This window comes from Mytilus galloprovincialis, chromosome 9, assembly GCF_965363235.1.
Source record: "Mytilus galloprovincialis chromosome 9, xbMytGall1.hap1.1, whole genome shotgun sequence".
NCBI lineage: Eukaryota > Metazoa > Mollusca > Bivalvia > Mytilida > Mytilidae > Mytilus > Mytilus galloprovincialis.
The window spans coordinates 10,204,342-10,224,127 of NC_134846.1; the positions used below are offsets into that span (position 1 = coordinate 10,204,342).

The 19,786-nt window shown below is 32.0% G+C and overlaps 1 protein-coding gene across 1 annotated transcript; it reads left to right on the top strand.

Annotated features, from left to right (window-relative positions):
- The first annotated feature begins 5,688 nt into the window (after positions 1–5,688).
- LOC143044373 (uncharacterized) lies at positions 5,689–19,198 on the top strand. Its single transcript, XM_076216350.1, has 5 exons — positions 5,689–6,172; positions 13,655–13,768; positions 14,476–14,616; positions 15,398–15,513; positions 16,951–19,198. The coding sequence occupies exons 1-5, from the start codon at positions 5,938–5,940 to the stop codon at positions 17,326–17,328; spliced, it is 984 nt and encodes a 327-aa protein (XP_076072465.1). The 5' UTR covers positions 5,689–5,937; the 3' UTR covers positions 17,329–19,198.
- Positions 19,199–19,786: the final 588 nt, after the last annotated feature.

A 19,786-nucleotide genomic window follows, 5' to 3' on the forward strand; every position in this document is an offset into this window, starting at 1 on the left:
CCCCAAATCGCGGCACGATATTCAACAATAGGACTTACAAGTGCATCAAATAGTTTTTTATAGACGTCATATGACATGCCACCAATAGCTTTACACTTAGCCATAACCAGACCTAGAGCTCTGTTTGCTGACCTAGCAACTGCTTTTGCAGTAATACTAAAGTCTAGAAACTCATTTAAAACAAGGCCTAGATAAGCATATTCGCTGCTAGTAGCAATATTCATATCCCCACACTTAAAGACGTGACTTGATCGTTCAAATGAGGTCGGTCTGAAATGGACAACATTACTCTTACTTGAATTAATAGTCATTTTATTGTCAGTACACCAATGATATAACTCATCTAAGAGGTTTTGTAACTCATTCTCAGTATTTGCTAACAGTACGATATCATCAACATACAATAAAATACATACTTTTTCTCCCCCAATGTCAACACCAAAATCAAATGATTTTAAGTATACAGCTAATTCATTTATAAAAATGTTAAATAATAAAGGAGAAAGTGGACAACCTTGTTTTAAACCACAGTTCACAGTAAACCAATCTGTATTGAAGCTATTGACTCTGATCGAGCACCTGACCCCATTATAAAGGGACTTAATAGCCATACACATTTTTACATCAACCCCCAGAGATGTGAGTTTTTCCCATAACAGTGTCCTATTAATCGTATCATACGCCTTCTTAAAATCGATAAATGCACAAAAGGTGGATTTTCGTAGTTTTTTACGAACATCGACTAAACTAGTAAGTGAAGATATTTGATCTATGGTCCTCCTTCCCTTCCGGAACCCATTTTGATCATCAACTAAGGACTTATTATCTTCAACCCATTGAGACAGCCTCAAGTTTAATATGTTACAATATAATTTATATGAAGCTGGGGCTAAAGCAATACCCCTATAATTTAAGGGGTCCCTTTTATCTGACATGTTATTTTTGGGTATCGGATTAATAATTATATTATTCCACATCTCTGGGACTTTACCAGTTTTAAAACACCAATTAAACAATCTATGTAAAAATATAATACAATTCTGGTTACATAAAACATCAGCTGGAATATTATCTATACCAGAGGCTTTGCCTCTTTTGCTTTTACATACGACATTAAAAACCTCTTCAAAAGAAATTTCTTCTGTTAAAAGAAAGTCGCTTTCTGTCAAAACGGCAGGGCTCTGATCGACTGGAATGTTCCTATCCGTAGTAACCTGGTTACCTGTTTGATTAAGTAGATCGGCATAGTCCGATTTCCACTTTAACAAAACATCATCAACATTTGAAGATACATTACCATTTGCGTCTACAACTTCCATTGGTATTAAAGTTTTGCGTTCCGAAGCAATTCCTATCTTACCTATCTTCTTCCAAAACGTTTGTTGATCAGCTTTTGATTCCAACAATAATTCTTGCTGCAATGTGTACCAGTACTTACGTTTTGCTTTTTGAACCTCACGATCGAAAACCCTTCGTTTTGACACAAAACTGGACTTTAACTCAACACAAGACACACGAGACAATTTGCCCTTTTTCCATAACTTTTCTGCACAACACATATCATTAAAAAATACACTTAAATTATCACTCCACCAAGGTTTTTTAATTCTCTTTCTCTTATTACAATATGTACTATCAGACATGACAATTACTTTTGAATGCAATTTCTGATTCATTTCTTCGCTGACAATAGCACAAAAATCAGTATAAACTTGGTCAATATTACATTGGGATACTTCATTTGTTTCAAGACCATTGATAGTATCTAAAAGTCGTAAATGTATATCATCGCCGTGACAAAAATTTGAAGGTATGTTTTTTACATCAAACTTAATAAATTGAATTGGAAAAGAATAGATCAGAGGCGGATTTAATTGTGGGTTGATTAAGTAGGGATCACTGAAGCATGACTGGAGCGGGCCCCTCTTAGGCAGTCAGTGCCCACTCCCCCCTTTATGAAAATTTCTTGATCCGCCACTGAGGATACGGAAAATGTATCATTCCCCATGCAGTAACTTTATCTTAACTTTAACGAATAGTGAACATTTGTTCTTAGCAGATCATCTCACGAAATATGTGTGTTTCAAAGAGACTGCTTAATTTAAACAATTTATTTAAAGTTAAAACAAAGCTGTTTAAATTGTCATTTTCAAGTAAGATTGTTTGTACTTTGAGAATGTGACGGAATTGCTTCCCTTGCATAGTAGATACTCGCATGAGATAGACTTAGGTAAGTACTTCTTTAGCTCAGTCAACTAGAGTGCTTGATATCCCGGATTCGAGTAATTGAACAGACGATATGATTTTCTAGAAGAAATCATGTTCGTCGGAGGAACGTAAACTATGCTTAGCATCTAACATTAATCAAAATAAGATTCTCTTGCTGAAAAACGCTGTTTTGACTTTCAAACTTTAAGTCGCATGAGATGGTACTGCATGCACATGGTGTTTAATCAGTGTTTATAAAGTGCGAATCCAGTCAGTTCATTTTCACTGTTGTATGCGAGTATGTTCATTGTAGAATAAAGGATCATGGGAAAACTTTATTTGTTTACGTTTTGAAAATACCAAAATAATTGATTTGAAACTAAATTTTAACATATTTTCATTATGATGTGTCTTTTTAATGTAAAATAACAGTATTAAAGTTCAAATATGTGTTATAAAAGCAACATAACATAGAATATCAGTTATTAAAAGCGATCCGTTTTCACTATAGATGCGATGAATTATCACTGTATGGCATTCATTTCTGATGTAGAATTTTCGAAAATGCGATGAATTTTTATTGTAGATTAATGTAATAGTTAGACTTGCAACAAATGAAAAACTTATTTGATTACATTAATATTTATATCTATTTATAACTTGTATATGTCTATATAAAATTGTACTACAAGGTTCATTACCAGAAAGGAAAGACTGGGATTTGGTTTGATGGTTATTTATCCTAGAAGGAAAACAAAATGTTATGGGCGGGAAGAAACCTTCAGCTGCACAGTATTGCGCAAACGATTTAAGATCTTCGACCATATTTACCTTGTGTCAGAAACCTATATAACGTCATAAATTTGATCACAATCCAAATTCAGATAGTATCAAGCTTTAATATTATGTCCAAATTTGCCCCAACTGTTCAGGGTTCGATCTCTGCGGTCAGCGAAGCATTTTTAATGTTTTACTATAAAACGAGCAGATGTGATTAAAAGTTCCTGTTGCTTTCTTCATATGGTAAGCTATGCCAGCATAGGCATATCCAGGGGGGAACTTGGAAAAATTTGGTTGATTATATAGGGAATCACTGAAGCATAACTTGACCCCCCTTCCCTTTTAGGTCAGCCATCGGGCCCGCCTTACAAAAAGTTAAGGATCCGCCACTGCCCAGTTCTGCTTTTGAAGTGTTTGGAACAATGAGTACAAATCAGGCTTTCTCCATACTATCAGTTGTTATGCTTATTGAGAAGTATTAAAATTTTAATTCACACTGGTCACATTTGTTTTACCCATTAGTGTGGATCTTCTTATGCCTGGGAAAACTAGCTACCCATTTTGTCTTGAAAGGACAATATGTGCATTGGTATGAAGACCCCTCCTTAACTTTAGTTCTTTTTTCTGTGATTCATCTTCACTTGCCTCCCCTATTGTTGAGCCCCCAATTGCTTCAACATCCATATATTCTGAAGGAAAGATAGTTTTAGCTCGATGCTTGCAGGTTCCTTACTGTATAAAATGAAACGACAATGTGACATATAATTATCCAAAGTCATTAAAGCTTGAAATGCAAGTCAAATTGTGTAGGGAAATCTTTATTTGTCGTATACTGATAAAGTTGCATTGGAACATGATGTACGTGTTGTAGAGCACCCTTGATACTACCGCAGAGGTCGAACCCTGAACAGTTTGGGGTAAGTATGTACACAACATTCAAGCTAGACTTCATTTTTGATGAAATAAAAAAAATGTTGAATTTCGGACCCTTTGGGCCTCAATGTGGACCATGTCGATAACTTTGCCCAAAATACCAAAATCCCAAATTTAAAAACACGGTAAGATTCAGCATTCCAAAATACCCCAAATATTCAACTTTGTTGAAATCCAAAAGAATTTATTTCTTGACAGTTTGGACCCCACAAACTTGTTAAATGGGCCAAAAATTAAAAAAATAATAATACACACAATCATGTATGGATTCAGCCTACCAAAGAACCTCAAATTTTATTTTGGACCCTGTGGGCCAATTTGAAACCGGACCCAAAATCAAAAATCTTACTTCAAAACCTCATTGAAATTGGTCAAGAAGTGATTTATAAAAAAATGTTAGAAAGTATTGTTGTTTTTATCCCTTTTTATCCCATTCTATTTCGATAGACATGAGAGATGTACGTATTCAGTGATGAAGTTTCAATGCATTGGATAAATATAACTACACTTTAAATAAAGATTCTGATGAATTATAAAAAATTCTATGATATGCTTCTTCTGATTGGTAAATAGACCCAAACTCGAAATCCAATGATAAAATTTGTTTGCACATGCGTATAATGACTACTGCAGAAACATGAATTTTATCAAATTGGCATACATTTGAAAATATTTTGCATTAATCTAAAAACACTTTCAACTCTGAAATGATCCACATATTGTTATATTATGACAACGATGTGTTTTATTTGAAATAAATATTAATTCTATTGAATTTATTGGAGTGTTCAATCAAACTTTTCATCTTAAAGTCAACACTATCAAATCCTTTTCTTACTTTAATTATTGTTTGAGCAAGCCGGCTGAATTTGGAATTTGATGCATACAAATTAATAAAATTCATACAGTGAAATTGCACCGCATATATAATACTAATGAATCGCTCTACAGTGAAAAGAAAGTAAAGTATCATTTTTCAACAGTGAACATGACTCGCATAAAGATAGCATCATAGTGGAATTCAATACAATATGGGCAAACTGAATAACAAAAGCTATTCTACGTTATACAACATTAATAATTGTGTTGTATTAAATGAATATTTTTTTGCAACTATATATTTCCTGCTAGTTTTTAATCACCTGCACGAATTGTTCGTAAAACCTATTTCGGTATATATTTCACGTATGGATGGCTCTCGGCGCGATAAAAACCCGTTCCCATCTCTTACTTTGTATAACTTGTATTATTTATTACTAAATATAATACATGTGAACAATTTTCTTCATTTTCTACAAAAATCATAATTTTTTCGTCTGTTTATTTACCATTCTACATCAGAAATGCATGGCATATACAGTGAAAATGGTATTTTAGGATCCGCACTTTATATACACTGTTAATTAACGTGTATATTTAATTTGCTACACTGCTTGATCTCTAGTTATACATTTTTTAAAGAATATGAATATAAAGAATTGCTAAACCTGTCAAATAGTAAAATTAAAATTTCTTTTAATCCAAACTTTTTTTACATTCCGCTATTTTGTTTGTTTGTAAACAAATTATTGGTTGTTTAACAACATATGAGTAATCGTAGAGGATTTCCACACCTATTGGCTTATTGATTCATAATCTCGGATTAGCTTTAATTGATCAATTATTTATTGTTAATCAGGTAAAAAAGTCATTGATTTAATTATAGTCGATTGTTACCTGACATTTTGAACAATGGCCGATGGGTAGGAATCCCTTTCTAATTATATGAAATTCAAGATTACAATCAAGATGTTAGTACAATGGATATTTACTATATATAAATGTGTAAATGTCTTTCAACTTATTTTAAAGTAGACTTTTAAAGCTATTATACAAACTCAACCAAGTAGAACAGAGCTTTGCGACACATGACTTCATCGGATATTTACTACCTTGAACAGAGCATTTCGGTTTTCGACTCCACCCGTTGAGTGGAAATTTGTGGAATTTGGAAATTAGACATCTGCTTCTTTTAAAATGGCAGCTTCTAGAAGCACGTGTGGTACTGTGATGCTTGTTGCAGGGACTTGTTTCACAATACTCACATTGATTTTTGTTGCTATTTCCTTTGCAACAGACTATTGGATATCATATACAGTTAAAAGAGATAACTTACCAAACCTTGTGAAAAATGCCGAAGCAACAAATGGCAGATACACGTTTTCCCGTAACCGTGGACTTTTTAGAGAGTGTTACCCAAATGCTTCTGATGGTGAGTATATATATTAATAAACCCCACCCATATGTTGATTTCCAAAATGGCGTCCGCAGAATTCAATACGGGTACATTTAGTCACAATAACACGTCTTTAGAATTTAAGGTGAAGGAAAATTTGTAAATTTTTATTAGATTTTAAAGTTTGAATTTAACGAAAGATATGCATTGAACTTCCATGTTATGTACATATTCAAAAGAACGACTGGTTCTATTAATTTTAAGGTTAATGTACTTAGTACTGTAGTTGATCGATCTGTATTTAAAGTAAATAGAAAACAGGTTTCAGATATTTAATTCTCGTGTGAAATTATTTTCGCTATTTTCAAATAACTACCAGGCTATATGCCTATGTAATTAATACACTTGTATGTAAAATTAACGTGTTTCCTTTCATTGAAATGTGATATCAGATAATTGTTTGTGTTTAATCCACAACCCAAGAAAGTTGGAAAAAATGTTATTATTTTTATTTTGTCGTTGTCAAGTAAGCTGTATGGACGCAGTTGAACTAAAATAATAGTGTGTACTTTTACGTACTGTATAAAAATATACCATGCGTTTGAAATTTATGGAATCTATTCAAATCAAATAAAAGCGTGATCATATGAGCGTCTCCTCTAATTATATGACTGTGTTCTAAGGTTAAATCAGTCCACCCACTCCAGTTAACAATTTTACTCCTATGTTCACTAGTCTCCTTCCTCCAGATGTCTTAAGAATGCCACATGCTTGTTTTTATTGTTATAAAGAGCTTCTGTTAATATGGATAAGAAGGATTTATACTAAAAGCCTACACTTGTTTAGGGGATCCACAAATAACTTCTTTTCCATATCTGATCAGTGGCGGATCCAGAAATTATCATAAGTGCAGTGATATTGTTGGCTTTTTTCAAAACTACCTCTACCCTTTTTTATTGGGAATATATGCGTCATTGTCATCAAATTGAGAAATTTAAAATAAACCATCAATATGACTGAAACTTCAATTTACAGACCCATTTTAGAGAGTCAAACCCTGCTTTAAAAAAAGACCCCGTGATGATACATAAATAGACCCTCAAATGTGCACATATAGTCTTAAGGCAAGAAAATTGTTTAAATGAGTGTTTTTCAGTTTGAATTCATGCACAATTACTACTGAGACTGCACTGTTTGGGAAAAAAGTTGTCTTTTTGGGAATAATTTTAAGCCATTTTTTTTCAAAATTGGGATTCTTCTCCAGCCTTTATTCTCCACTAATTTAAGGCAAACAATATCACTGAAGGGACACTGACTGTCTAAAAAGGGGCTCGCTCCATTCATATTGGGTGATTCCCTATACAATCCGAAAAATATTTCCCTTACCATTCCTACATGTACATCCGCCTCTGTTACCGATGTACTATAATATTTTGGTTCATGCCATCAAATAATTCTGCTTAAGTGCTGTAGTCGACGACTAGTATACGGCCTAGCCAAGATCAGATGTGCATTTCATAGTGGGTCTATGTTATAGGCTTGTAAAGACAAGAAGATAATGTTTACATAAGTAATACATGTTTGAACTGAAGGAGACAATGTAGGGCTTCACAATGAATATCAAATATCATGTATAGGTGTTACCGTTTTTAAATAAAACACTAAAATACACGCTGAAAATGGGCAAAATTTCACGTTATGTTGTTTCATTTAAAATTTCGCTGTTTTCAACAATTGATAGTTAATAAGTGAAATTAATTTGAACTACATTATTGGTTCACTGTTATAGACAATTTATTCATCTTTCTTTTACTGGTTGTTGCAACAAAAAATCTCCAGTGGTTACAAAGTTATGATCAAAAGTTGAATACTATGCGTTTGTTATGTAATTTTGTACTTTTGTTTTTAGCTTGCTCAGTGTAGTAATATAAGAGAAAAATGAATCAAATTTATGCTGTTATGTGTTTTGTTTTCTCTTTTAGTATATACTTTATCAAAAACTACCTCGTTTATCAAAATTGCAGTACCCTAGCTGCAGATATATGCCATCAAAGTTGGATATACAAATAAAGTGAAAAATTGTCTTGTCCGTAGACATGCATTCCCTAGTAAACTGGAAGTATAATAACATTAATGTTGCATTGCTAAGTTCCTGTTCTTTTGTAGATATGAAAACACTACTAACATTTTTTTCTACCATCTATTAATAGAGGAAAAATTTCAAAAATATGTCAGAATGTCTTGTCCGTAGACACATGTCTTGTCCGTAGACATGTCTTTTTATCAATATTGCTAGGCTGTATGGGTCTAAATTATACCTATGTGTTGTTTAAACTTAAACATATCTTACTTTTAATAAATAAATGGTAATTTAAGTGTTCTCAATTTTTGTAAAATTACTTTACAGGAGTGGATTTTAAAAAGTGGCAGATCATCAGTCATAAAAAGCATACCTTATTTTACTTCAATATTGTTTATTCCAGTTGCTGCATACCTTAAAAGGTTAACTAAATCAAATTAAGGAAAAGTATTTCTCTCTCTCTTACTTTATCTTTTGTATTTCCGTATTAACAGCAGATGAGGAAGTGTCTACGGACAAGACACTTGTACATAACAAGTATTAAATTCAATTATTTGTCTGCTATGGAACTTAAATCTTATTTTTAGGTGAAGAAAGTTATCTATTCAAATTAGACTCAGTATTTTCAACATTAAAATAGTCACAATTGATTCTAACAGATTTTTTTTTTTAACTAAAATTGTCTTGTCCGTAGACATTACCACAATATATTTTAGCCAATTTCCTCAAGTTCAGCCTAATTTGATAGGTAACATTTATGTTATTTTTTCAAGAGAACACATTCAACTATGTCAAAATTGAGTTATAAATAAAAGTTTGATTGTTGTAAACAGTCAGATATATGGATTTCAGTTAAAAAAATGTGTCTTCATTTTGGCTCAATCAATAAATTTTTGAGATGTGTAAAGAATTATGGGTACATTTTTATATTTTTCAAAATTTAAAAAACACAATTTAAAATTTATATGGTAACTTTTAATCTTAACTTTAACAATCATCTTTGAAAGCATTAATTGAATATCAATAAAATGTCTTGTCCGTAGACATTATCAAAATGTATTTGTTTCCATTTTCCTCCCAGTCAAGCTAAGTTTGATAGATAAACCTGATAAAATGTATGGTTTTTTTTCAAGAGAACACTTTCAGCTATATCAGAATTAGGTTTTAAAAATGCATTCCATTAAATATAAATACAATGTCTTGTCCGTAGACAAAATATATAAATTGTATTGCTATGTTTGATTGTTTATTGTAAGAATATGCATCAAGTTATTTTAAGGTTCAATACACCAAAAGAAAGGTTTTTTTTGGAAGTTTTGTTATTAATAGATAAGTTTAGATACAGTTTTATCAGATAAGATAAATAATCAAAGAAAGCTACTGTTGCTTGAAATATCTGTGAGTTAAACATGTTCTTGTCATTTTTTTTTCAATTAAAATGTTTGATATTCAATAATTCTAAACATATTTTGTTGTCTTTGTCATTGACCAAAAATCTGACACTGGTGACCATGTCTTGAAGGCAACCATTAAAGAGAATTATACAGTTTTTAAACACCATTTATTTCATAAAAATATAAAATATTTCTAACAAAAACTGCATGTATTATATAAATGCTTCCAGTGTTAGCCTAACGATGGCAATTTTTCATAATTTAAACCATTTTTGAACCAAAATACCAAAAGAGTTTTGTCCTGAGGTGATACTCATTTTTGACTTCATGTGAAACACAAAATGCACATCTGATCTTGGCTAGGCCGATAGCTAATAGCAAAGTAAGTTACACTGTCTTGTGAATCTCTACTGTAGTCTAAAGCTGGAGAGCTTGAATACCAAATATGAAATTGATTCACATCAATACGATGGCCATTTCATCTCTGTTTTCACAGAAGATCTTTGAGTATTGTGTCACGTACAACAACTAAGCAAATTGAATTAATCATAATTTATGAATATAAGGAGATGGTGGCTCAACTGAGAAGCAATCCAACTACACATTAAAACAAGTCTCATATAAAAACAACAACAAATGAGATATCTTATGATTGTCAATGAGACAAACTGTCCTCGTGCATTGTTTTGTATTATAATCAATACCTACAAAAAAAAAAACTGGTGTCAAGCATTTTACATATATTACTTTAGAGAAAGCCATAGAAACATTTAAACCTTATGAACAATTCTTTTTCAATTCACAAAGCGTAGTTGAATGACACTGGCTTTTACTTATGCAGAGAGATTTTAAGACGAGATTTCAATTATTGGCCTTATACGGTTTGATAGATATACATGTATTAAATGAAATCCATTTAAATAATGTAGAAAAAGAACATTAAACACCATTATTAATAGCCTGTTGTGGGCGTACAAGTAACCTGTTACCCTATTTAAATTGAAGAACTTTTGATTTGGTGTATATGCATCTATAAACCGGCTTGACAGAAATTTGAGACGACCAACTCCTTTATTAAAACAAATTCTTTGCAAAATTATTAAAAGAATATCCCTTTTACATAATTTTCAATTGAAAATTAATTATTTGAAAGTACAGTTCAAGTTATGACGTCAAAGTTTCGATGAAAGAAAAATGTGTAAAATTTGTTTTTTTTCAATAGCTGTTAATGAATTTGTGATCTCCAAGGATACATTGAACAGGGCGTTCATATGTACTTGCAATGTGCATATAACATAGAAACAATTATTCATGTATATTTGTATGTAAGTTAAAAGGAATTTTAAAATTGTGTTTTGTTTGCTTAACAGATTGAAATGGATACTATATACATATATACACCGTATTGTACTGTTAGAACATACTATTTAAAGTCTACACAACCACTTGCTGGTAGAATGTTTTTCTAAAATGGGTCACAATCAATCGGCACAAATCCAAACATCAAAACCAAATATATATCTGTTAAGGGGCCAGCTGAAGGACGCCTCCGGGTGCGGCATTTTCTCGCTGCATTGAAGACCTATTGGTGACCTTCTGCTGTTGTCTGTTCTATGGTCGGATTGTTGTCTCTTTGACATATTCCCCATTTCTATTCTCAATTTTATTAACTAAACAACCAGAGATCGCTCAATTACACGTATGCATGGATTTTAACTATAGACTAGTTACAATTGGAAATTGAAAATGGACTACTGTTGCTGGATATTCTGTTCCGCTTCTAAGCACTTCTTTCAATAATAGATACAATAAATGGCACTCAACCCTAACCTGTCATTATATCGATCAGTGAATGAATAAAAAGTACATTGAAGAGGTTCTAGGTGGGGCTTACTGAATAGTACATTGAAGAGGGTCTAGGTGGGGCTTACTGCATAGAGAAATAGGGGAGAAATACATAAAGACACAGAGGAGAAATAGTTTTATGGATTACTATAGTATGTTTAACATTTGTAATGTCTTGGCCTTTATAGCTGACTATGCGATATGTGCTTTGCTTGTTTTTGGAGGCCGTACGGGGATCTGTAGCTGTTACTTTCTGTGTCGTATGGTCTCATATGGAGAGGTGTCTTATTGGCAATCATACCACATCTTCTTTTTTATATTAACTTATAAAGAATAGATTATTGCGATATGAAGACCCCATATATATAAATCCAGACCGCGTACTGAAAATCGTCGTTTTAATATTAAACAATTTTAAAAACTTATAGGTAGTACAAAATGTTTTTAAAAAACGTGGATGCATTAGTAAATATAATTATATATCAGCAGTATAATAAAATATCCGAGTTCATGTTCAAATTTTGATATAGTTGAGCGATTTTATTATTCTCCCGAAATTTGATATGCAAAATCTTTAAAAAGAAGAATGCTAGAGAATAGTGTTACATTCAAAAGAGGAAGGTATCTGGTTTTATGAGAATCTAGTTAATTTTGTCATTGTAAAAATAATGATCTTCCCATCATAAACGAAAATCCAGTAACCGGAATGATCAATTCATGTATATGCACATTCAACTCAATGCCATTATATATACATGCAATAAGGTTAATATGTGAAATTAATACAGTGAATTTACATACTACACAAACTTATGAAATTTTAAACTGATCCCCATTGATCTTCCGGTTCTTTAGTATAAATATTTTACAAAAAGATCGACCTGTCATGACATGGATGCTTCAAGCAATTTCGTTTATTATTTTACAGAAGTGACAAATACGGTGTATTACATCGTTATTCAATGGCCAGCTGAAGCCCACCTCTGGGTGCGGGAGTTTTTTGGCTGTGTTGAAGACCCTTAGGTGGACCGTTTTATGCTCTATGGTTGGGTTTTTGTCTGTTTGTCTCATTCCCCATTCCAATTCTCAGTTTTATATCATATGTTAAAATTGTAACGTTTCAAAATATAAAAATATGAAATGTAAAATGCCTAAGGCTACGAACCTATAGATATGAATAAATTCATATTACTATCATCGGTCACGGACCTTGGCTCCTTTACATTGTGTTCATAATGTCATTGAAAGCATGGTTACATCACCATGTTTGTGTATTCCAATCTTCTCGGATTTGTCATTAGTCCTTACGCCCATATACATGTTTATAAGGTGTCCAGTAATGTCCTTGATTTCCGTGCTTACTTTCAGTCCGTTTAAAAGTTATTATTTCGGTTGCAATTTTTTATATTTGTATAATGTTTGTTGTTGGTGGTATTTTATGGATTATTTGGATTCTACTTCATATCGTCCTGTCAAACCTTAAATAATGCCCCCTTTTTTATAACTTAATATTTCTAATAATTCAACACAGAGACTATAACATTACTCAAAATTTCTAAAAGTGTTTCTCAACAATTATAATAGAATAACATTTTCAGGGTATTGTTTTCGTGAAGTTTAATTTTGCTAAGGAAACAGTAGGATTTTTTTTTTAAAGATAAAACCCATTTTTTTTTAAAAAGATAAAACCCAATTTTAATTGGTGCTTGCAATTAGTAATAAATCAATTCATACTTTTTTAATGGTCACTTAGTAAAAATTTGAATAAACTTTTAAAACAAACTGAGTTACAAAGCTTCTGACTGTAAAAAATAACTATTTGAAATGTTTCATACCCATGAAGTCATTATACATGTTATATACTAAACATAATAACTGTAACACGTAAACTATACACTGGTTGTCTCTTGGGCAAGCGCACCACATCTTATTATGTTTATATTGTAAATAACTGTAGTGGCTTTGCTATTCCTTTCAATTCCGTGCATAGCTTATGTTAATAAAATGGCAGATATAAAATCAATGTTCAAATGTTTTTGTTGTTAAAATGGCACCAAGCATGCTTTTTTTTTGTGTGTGTTTCTTGCTAGCTGGCTAGAAGAAAGTTGTAGATATTTGACTTGAAACCAAACAGACATATATTTTACATAGCCTTATTCATAGTCATATATATCTTAATTGTTTGTTCTTGTTTTACAGCCTTTTTGTCAGCCCAGTCAGCTGATGTATCAGACGGGGAGTGTTTTAAAGTAGACTTGGATATCCCAGATGCTACAGCAGATAGTTTGACAAATCATTATATATCAAGAATACGTAAGTTCGATAAAAAAATAAGCTCATTTTTCACTGATGTGTAAAATACTGACCTCAAACAAAATTAATAAAAAAACCATTCACACCATTTTTATCTATTCACACTTTTTTAACAAATTGTTCACTGCTTTTAATAAAAATGAAAAAAAAACAATGTCGTGTATTTCATCATTCTCAATTTTATTTTTTAAATTTTCACAGCTGTGAAGTTAAAACAATGAGGTCATACGAATATTGACATATTACCATGCGCACCTTTTCTGCAAATGGCTTCAACAAATTTAACAATAGGCCATGGAAAGGTTAAACAATGGTTACCGATTCATGTACCAGAATACATTTTTATCATATTTTGAAATTTATTTGATTTGCCTGAACTGGTATATACACTGCCATTGACACAGCTTAAATACATATATGCTCAAAGATAAAAAAAAAAAAAACAAAAAAAAAACTAGTCTGATAAAAAATACCTGTACTTGACACGATGTGAACTATACTTATCAAGTACTTTTTATTCTTGGCCTAATATAATCAATATTGGTCCATAATTTTGAATAACAGTCGAATTCGTCGATACTTTTCAATACAGTCGAAATACAAGTTAGACAACTCGTGTAAAATTCACATTTGTTTTAAAATACTATATTTTTTAATTTATACTGTTTTCGATATGTATTGATATTCTCTTCATTTATTTATTTTAGATTTACTTAGATCCTGCATAGCTTTCATCGCAGTTGGATTATTTTTAATCCTCGTAACATTTATTGTTGGATTAATTCCACTTAGTTGCAGCAGACGATCGAAATGGGCTTTTACGGCAGGCTTCTTAGCTTTCTTAGTTGGTAAGTTCTCATAAAACTTTTACGGCGGGCTTTTTAGCTTTCGTAGTTGGTAAGTTGTCATAAAACTTTTACGGCGGGCTTCTTAGCTTTTTTAGTTGGTAAGTTGTCATAAAACGTTTACAGCGGGCTTTTCAGCTTTCTTAGTTGGTAAGTTGTCATTAAAGTTTACAACAGGCTTTATAGCTTTCTTAGTTGGTAAGTTGTTATAAAACTTTTGCCACCGGTTTCTTAGCTTTCTAAGTTGACAAATTGGCATAAAACCTTTACAGGCTGTTTCTTAGCTTTCTTAGTGGACAAATTGTCATAAACTTTCACAGCCGATTTCTAAGCTTTTTTACTGGACAAATTGTCATAAAACCTTCATAGCCGATTTCTTAGCTTTCTTAGTGGAAAAATTGTCATAAAACTTTCACAGTGGGTTTCTTAGCTTTCTTAGTTGATAATGTATTGATAGTTTTGCATTTTTTAAAGATATTTTCATATTTTCTACTATTTGTTTTTGTATACTACTCAGTTATGTTTTTCACTGAAACGTAACTTTGCGGTTTACTTTCTGGAATTTGCAGAATGACATCGAAATGCTTTGCGACCGGAAGCCGTTGATACAAACTAGAACTTTATTTTTACATAAATTGTCATCCTGTCTGGGTTTTTGTTTTGCCAAGTTGCTCATCCAACCTTTTTTTTACTCGACACTCCAGTCCTACATATTTTCACATTCCATTCTCTCAAATCAAAATTAATGGCAGTTCCCTTATCAGTATTTATTTGTCTTTTATAGCATTTTTCGTTGCTGGAGGAATGGCATTTTTCCATGGAGCCGAATATCTTGAAAAAAGAAAAATAACAGATTCAATAGATGGCGATAAAATCATGTTTTACCAATCTTGGCCAGACGTAAGTTAATGCATTCATTTCCTTTTTACCACGTATGTCAATCGATTATAGGTGTATGTCTTCAAACACTAAAAAGAGAACAGTCGTACTACTTTATAGAAACAAGAAGATGTGGTACGCGTGCCCATGCGACAACGATAACTCTCAATCCGAGTCACAGTGTATAAAAAGTTAACAAAATATGAGGTCAAAGTACGGCCTTCAACACAGAACCTTGGTTTAAACCGGAAAAAAAAATTATACAGGGCCCCAAAAATTACTAAAGTAAAAGAATTCAAACAGCAATACTAACGGTATAATCTATACAAAAAACGAGACTGATAGACTCCAAGTAGAAGTTATGTGTCATGATAGGCATGCTCATTTCAAACGTTTAGATGAAATGAACGATATGGTCAAGGGATACATGTAGCTCTTTAAAGTCGTATTGCATCACATTGTCCAAATTTGTTACTATATTTAAAAGAGGGACGAAAGATACCAGAGGGACAGTCAAACTTGCTCATAAATCGAAAATAAACTGACAACGCCATGGCTAAAAATGAAAAAAACGACGAACAGACAAACAATAGTACACATGACACAATATAGAAAACTAAAGAAAAAACAACACGAACCCCACCAAAAAATAGGGGTGATCTCTGGTGCTCCGGGAGGGTAAGCAGATCCTGATCCACATGTGGTACCCGTCGTGTTGCTTATGAGATAACAAATCCGGTAAATAGTCTAATTCGGTAGGTCACATTCATGAAAGGGAAGGGGATTGTAGTTACGATGTAAGATACATATCCGATATCATTTGTGAAACGGTTATTCCATAACGGTCAACCAACTCGTGATGGCGTCCGTAAAATTTACGAAGTGATGATTTTAACTTCACCATTTGGAACCTTTGATTTAATAGCTTCCTTCTGATCAACAACTCTCTATCAAGAAAATCATGATAGGAAATGCAAGCACGAAAATATCGTATCAACTGGGAGATATATACACCGTATTCAGGTGCTGCTGGAATGGTGCTACTCAGAAATGGAAAGTTCACAATTGGAAAGCTGAAATCGTCTTTTTTGTCGTAAAGTTTTGTTTTCAATCTACCATCATTGTCAATTACAAGATGTAAGTCAAGATATAAGGCCGACTTAACTGTATCTGTTGTATCCTTTATCTCTACAATGGGATAGATGCGTTCAACAGAGTCACAAAACTTGAACTATTACAAGATCTGTATACCGATGTTCAAAGCTCATAAATCGATAGAAAACAAACAAATCCGGGTCACAAACCAAAACCGAAGGAAACGCATTAAATATAAGAAGAGAATGACGACACAACATTAAAATGAAACACACACAGATGAAAGAGTTAGATTGAATATACTCTAAGATAGTCTAAGACTTGACCTGTACAAATATCTTTATTTATGTTTTTTAATTTCAGGACATAAAAATTAATACTGATAGTGATTACGATTGGTCATATGCTTTGGGATGGGTTGGTGTCGGGTGTGCCATAATTACCGCAATCTTTTACGTCATCGCCGGATTTTACGTAGGTGATGAACGCTACGAAGACCGTGAATACCTCGATAAGTCGTCATCACGTGGGCGTGGACAAGATTACGCAATGGGCAATGGATACGACAATAGAGCCTTCCCGCCACAAATGATGGATCGTCCCTACCCAGGAGCATATCCATACCCAGGACAAGGATATCCCGTCCCACCACCACCCATGGCTTATCCACAAGGCCCCTACGTACAAGATCTGGATAATGGACGACAATTACAACCTATGCCATACTGGTCATGGAGTTAAATTATAGTTGACGGGAGACATTCGTCGAGGTGCGTTTATATGCGTGATTTTACAATATATACCGTAGATATTTGTCTGGAATCTGTTATTCATAAACTACAAAGTGCGTTCTAACATCCTTGCTAGTATTTATCACTTCAACTATGCAGAGAAAATGTAAGGATATTGTACCACACATTGTCTTATGGCAAACCGTGTTGTAATCACAAGCACCTTACATAAACATATGATATGATACATTTTCCCTGGCTGGACATTACTAAAATGATTACGTTAGCAAGTTGTGTTGTAGAGAATGCAATATTTGAGTTTGTATGTTGATTCAAGTTAGTTTATATGTATTCATTTTAATACCACCATTTTAATTTGTAGTGTTTTATATGTCTAAATTGCATACTAAGCATAAAAAAAAAATATTATCAATTCTCAATCAGCTCAAAATTCTCGGGCAGGTTAAATTAATGGTGTAATATGTTTTGATATTTAGTAAGGTGAACTGTTTTAATAAACAATGAGATTAGGACCAGTGAAGAAAACTAGCATAATATTATTTTACTTTTGTTAATGCCATATTTTAGTTATATTTTTGTAAGAGTTTTATTGTGCATGTATATGCATGTCTGTGTGCATATATATACTTCTTTTTTTTAAACAATTCAACCCAAATTTAAACAATATTAAAAAATAAACACATACTTTCAGTACAAGCTTACATAACACTGGTTATATAAGGATACTGAATTGATTAGGTAAACATAAAATAGCAAATTTTACACAAAGCAAAGTCACCTGACATAGACTAAAATAAACAAAATATAAACTAAGCACTCAAAATCAGTACATTCTTTACCAATTTCCGCAAATAATCATTTATTTTAGTCTAAGCATTTTTATTTGTGCATCTTTTTAATACATAAATGTTATACACTAAGTCTTGTATGTGTTTTAAAAACACTTATTAAACAAATATGACAACTGCTGTAAATAATCATATACTACTGGCTTCATGTATTCATTGTAATATCAGAGACATATATATTACCACAGATCAGAAACTGCGGTTTTATCAATTCTTCAAGATTACACATGAGAAAACCATACAAAAAACTTCTATTTCCATCGTTTAATGATGTCTTTTTTACTAAATTGAGAAATTAAGACTTTTAGATTTACGCAAAAATGAATAAAAATCGAGTTAGTGACACTTTTGATACCAAAAAACGAGATTTTGACGCAGTATCTTAATTCGAGTTTTATATATGTCTCTGATAAAAAGAAATCAAAAAGTGTTTTACATAAAATAAAAGTTTTACTCACAAATTATATAATGATTTTTTTTTTTTATAGTTATATGTTTATTTTATGAAAATTTATATAATTGTCTTTTTATCGAAACTCATTCATTTTGTATATATTATATATTATACTGCAACAGTATTTCTGTCACTGCCTTCTTGTAAGCAATAGAGCATGTATGATATTTCAAACCAGTGCCTCATAACAAAATTCATCGTACTAGAATTCTAGTACACATCATTAATAAACACAGTTTTACCAAAAAAGAGCAATTAGTACATAAAAACATATTTTCTGTTAATTCAAATTTAAGTAATTTACAGGACTAGGATTAAATGCAACATCATGTCACGAATTTCAAATATTTTATATGACCCATCGGTTTAACTGTGTCTCCTTTTCAGGCATTCCAATTAAAATATTTAACATTTTCGGTTACTTTTTTGGAATTGGGGAGAGGAAAATTCAATTCTCCCAAAAATTTCAACAGCATAGATTTCGTTTAACTGTTTTCATGATAAATATTTTATAAAATGTATAATCTATAAAAGCAATAAAATATACGAACTTCTTATTGTTTTTATGTTTTTGTCCTGTGACTTTGTGTCCTCACTCGTAAAATACAAATTCATTATTCACCGCCACATAATCCCTGTTCATGTATGCTATAGCAGCATTAGACAGCTAAATTGTACAGATGGACACCGTTCTAGGCCTGTGGGAACTGAATGTCAACAAGAATATTACCAACCAGTAACTTGTATTTTTTTTAGCACTGGATCATTCTTTAATATTTTCATTTTAAATGAATAACTTAAATCTAACTTACTTGACTTGATTTAATCCACTTCATACCAAAGGGGACATAAAGCAACTTCACGTAGAAACTATGACTGGTTTCATTTATGAGTAATGCAGACTTACAAAATATGCTGAATTAACATATAATATGTAATACGAGATGCATAAACCGGGTCTGTTAAGCGAAATTCCACTATTGACAATATTTTCTGTTGACATGCACTGATCAAACTATATTTTCATCTAAGAGAAATATATTCTACATTTGTATGTATATATAGATTTAAAATATAAAAAAAAAACATATGCCAATGAATGGGGATTAGGTATGATTGATGCTAAAACTGTTGAAAATAATGTG

Excerpts from the sequence above, each read along its gene's own strand:
- LOC143044373 (XM_076216350.1), top strand. The coding sequence starts at position 5,938 with ATGGCAGCTTCTAGAAGCACGTGTGGTACTGTGATGCTTGTTGCAGGG. Across the intron at positions 6,173-13,654 it reads TTACCCAAATGCTTCTGATG|CCTTTTTGTCAGCCCAGTCA; the intron begins GTGAGTATATAT and ends CTTGTTTTACAG. Across the intron at positions 15,514-16,950 it reads TTTACCAATCTTGGCCAGAC|GACATAAAAATTAATACTGA; the intron begins GTAAGTTAATGC and ends TTTTAATTTCAG.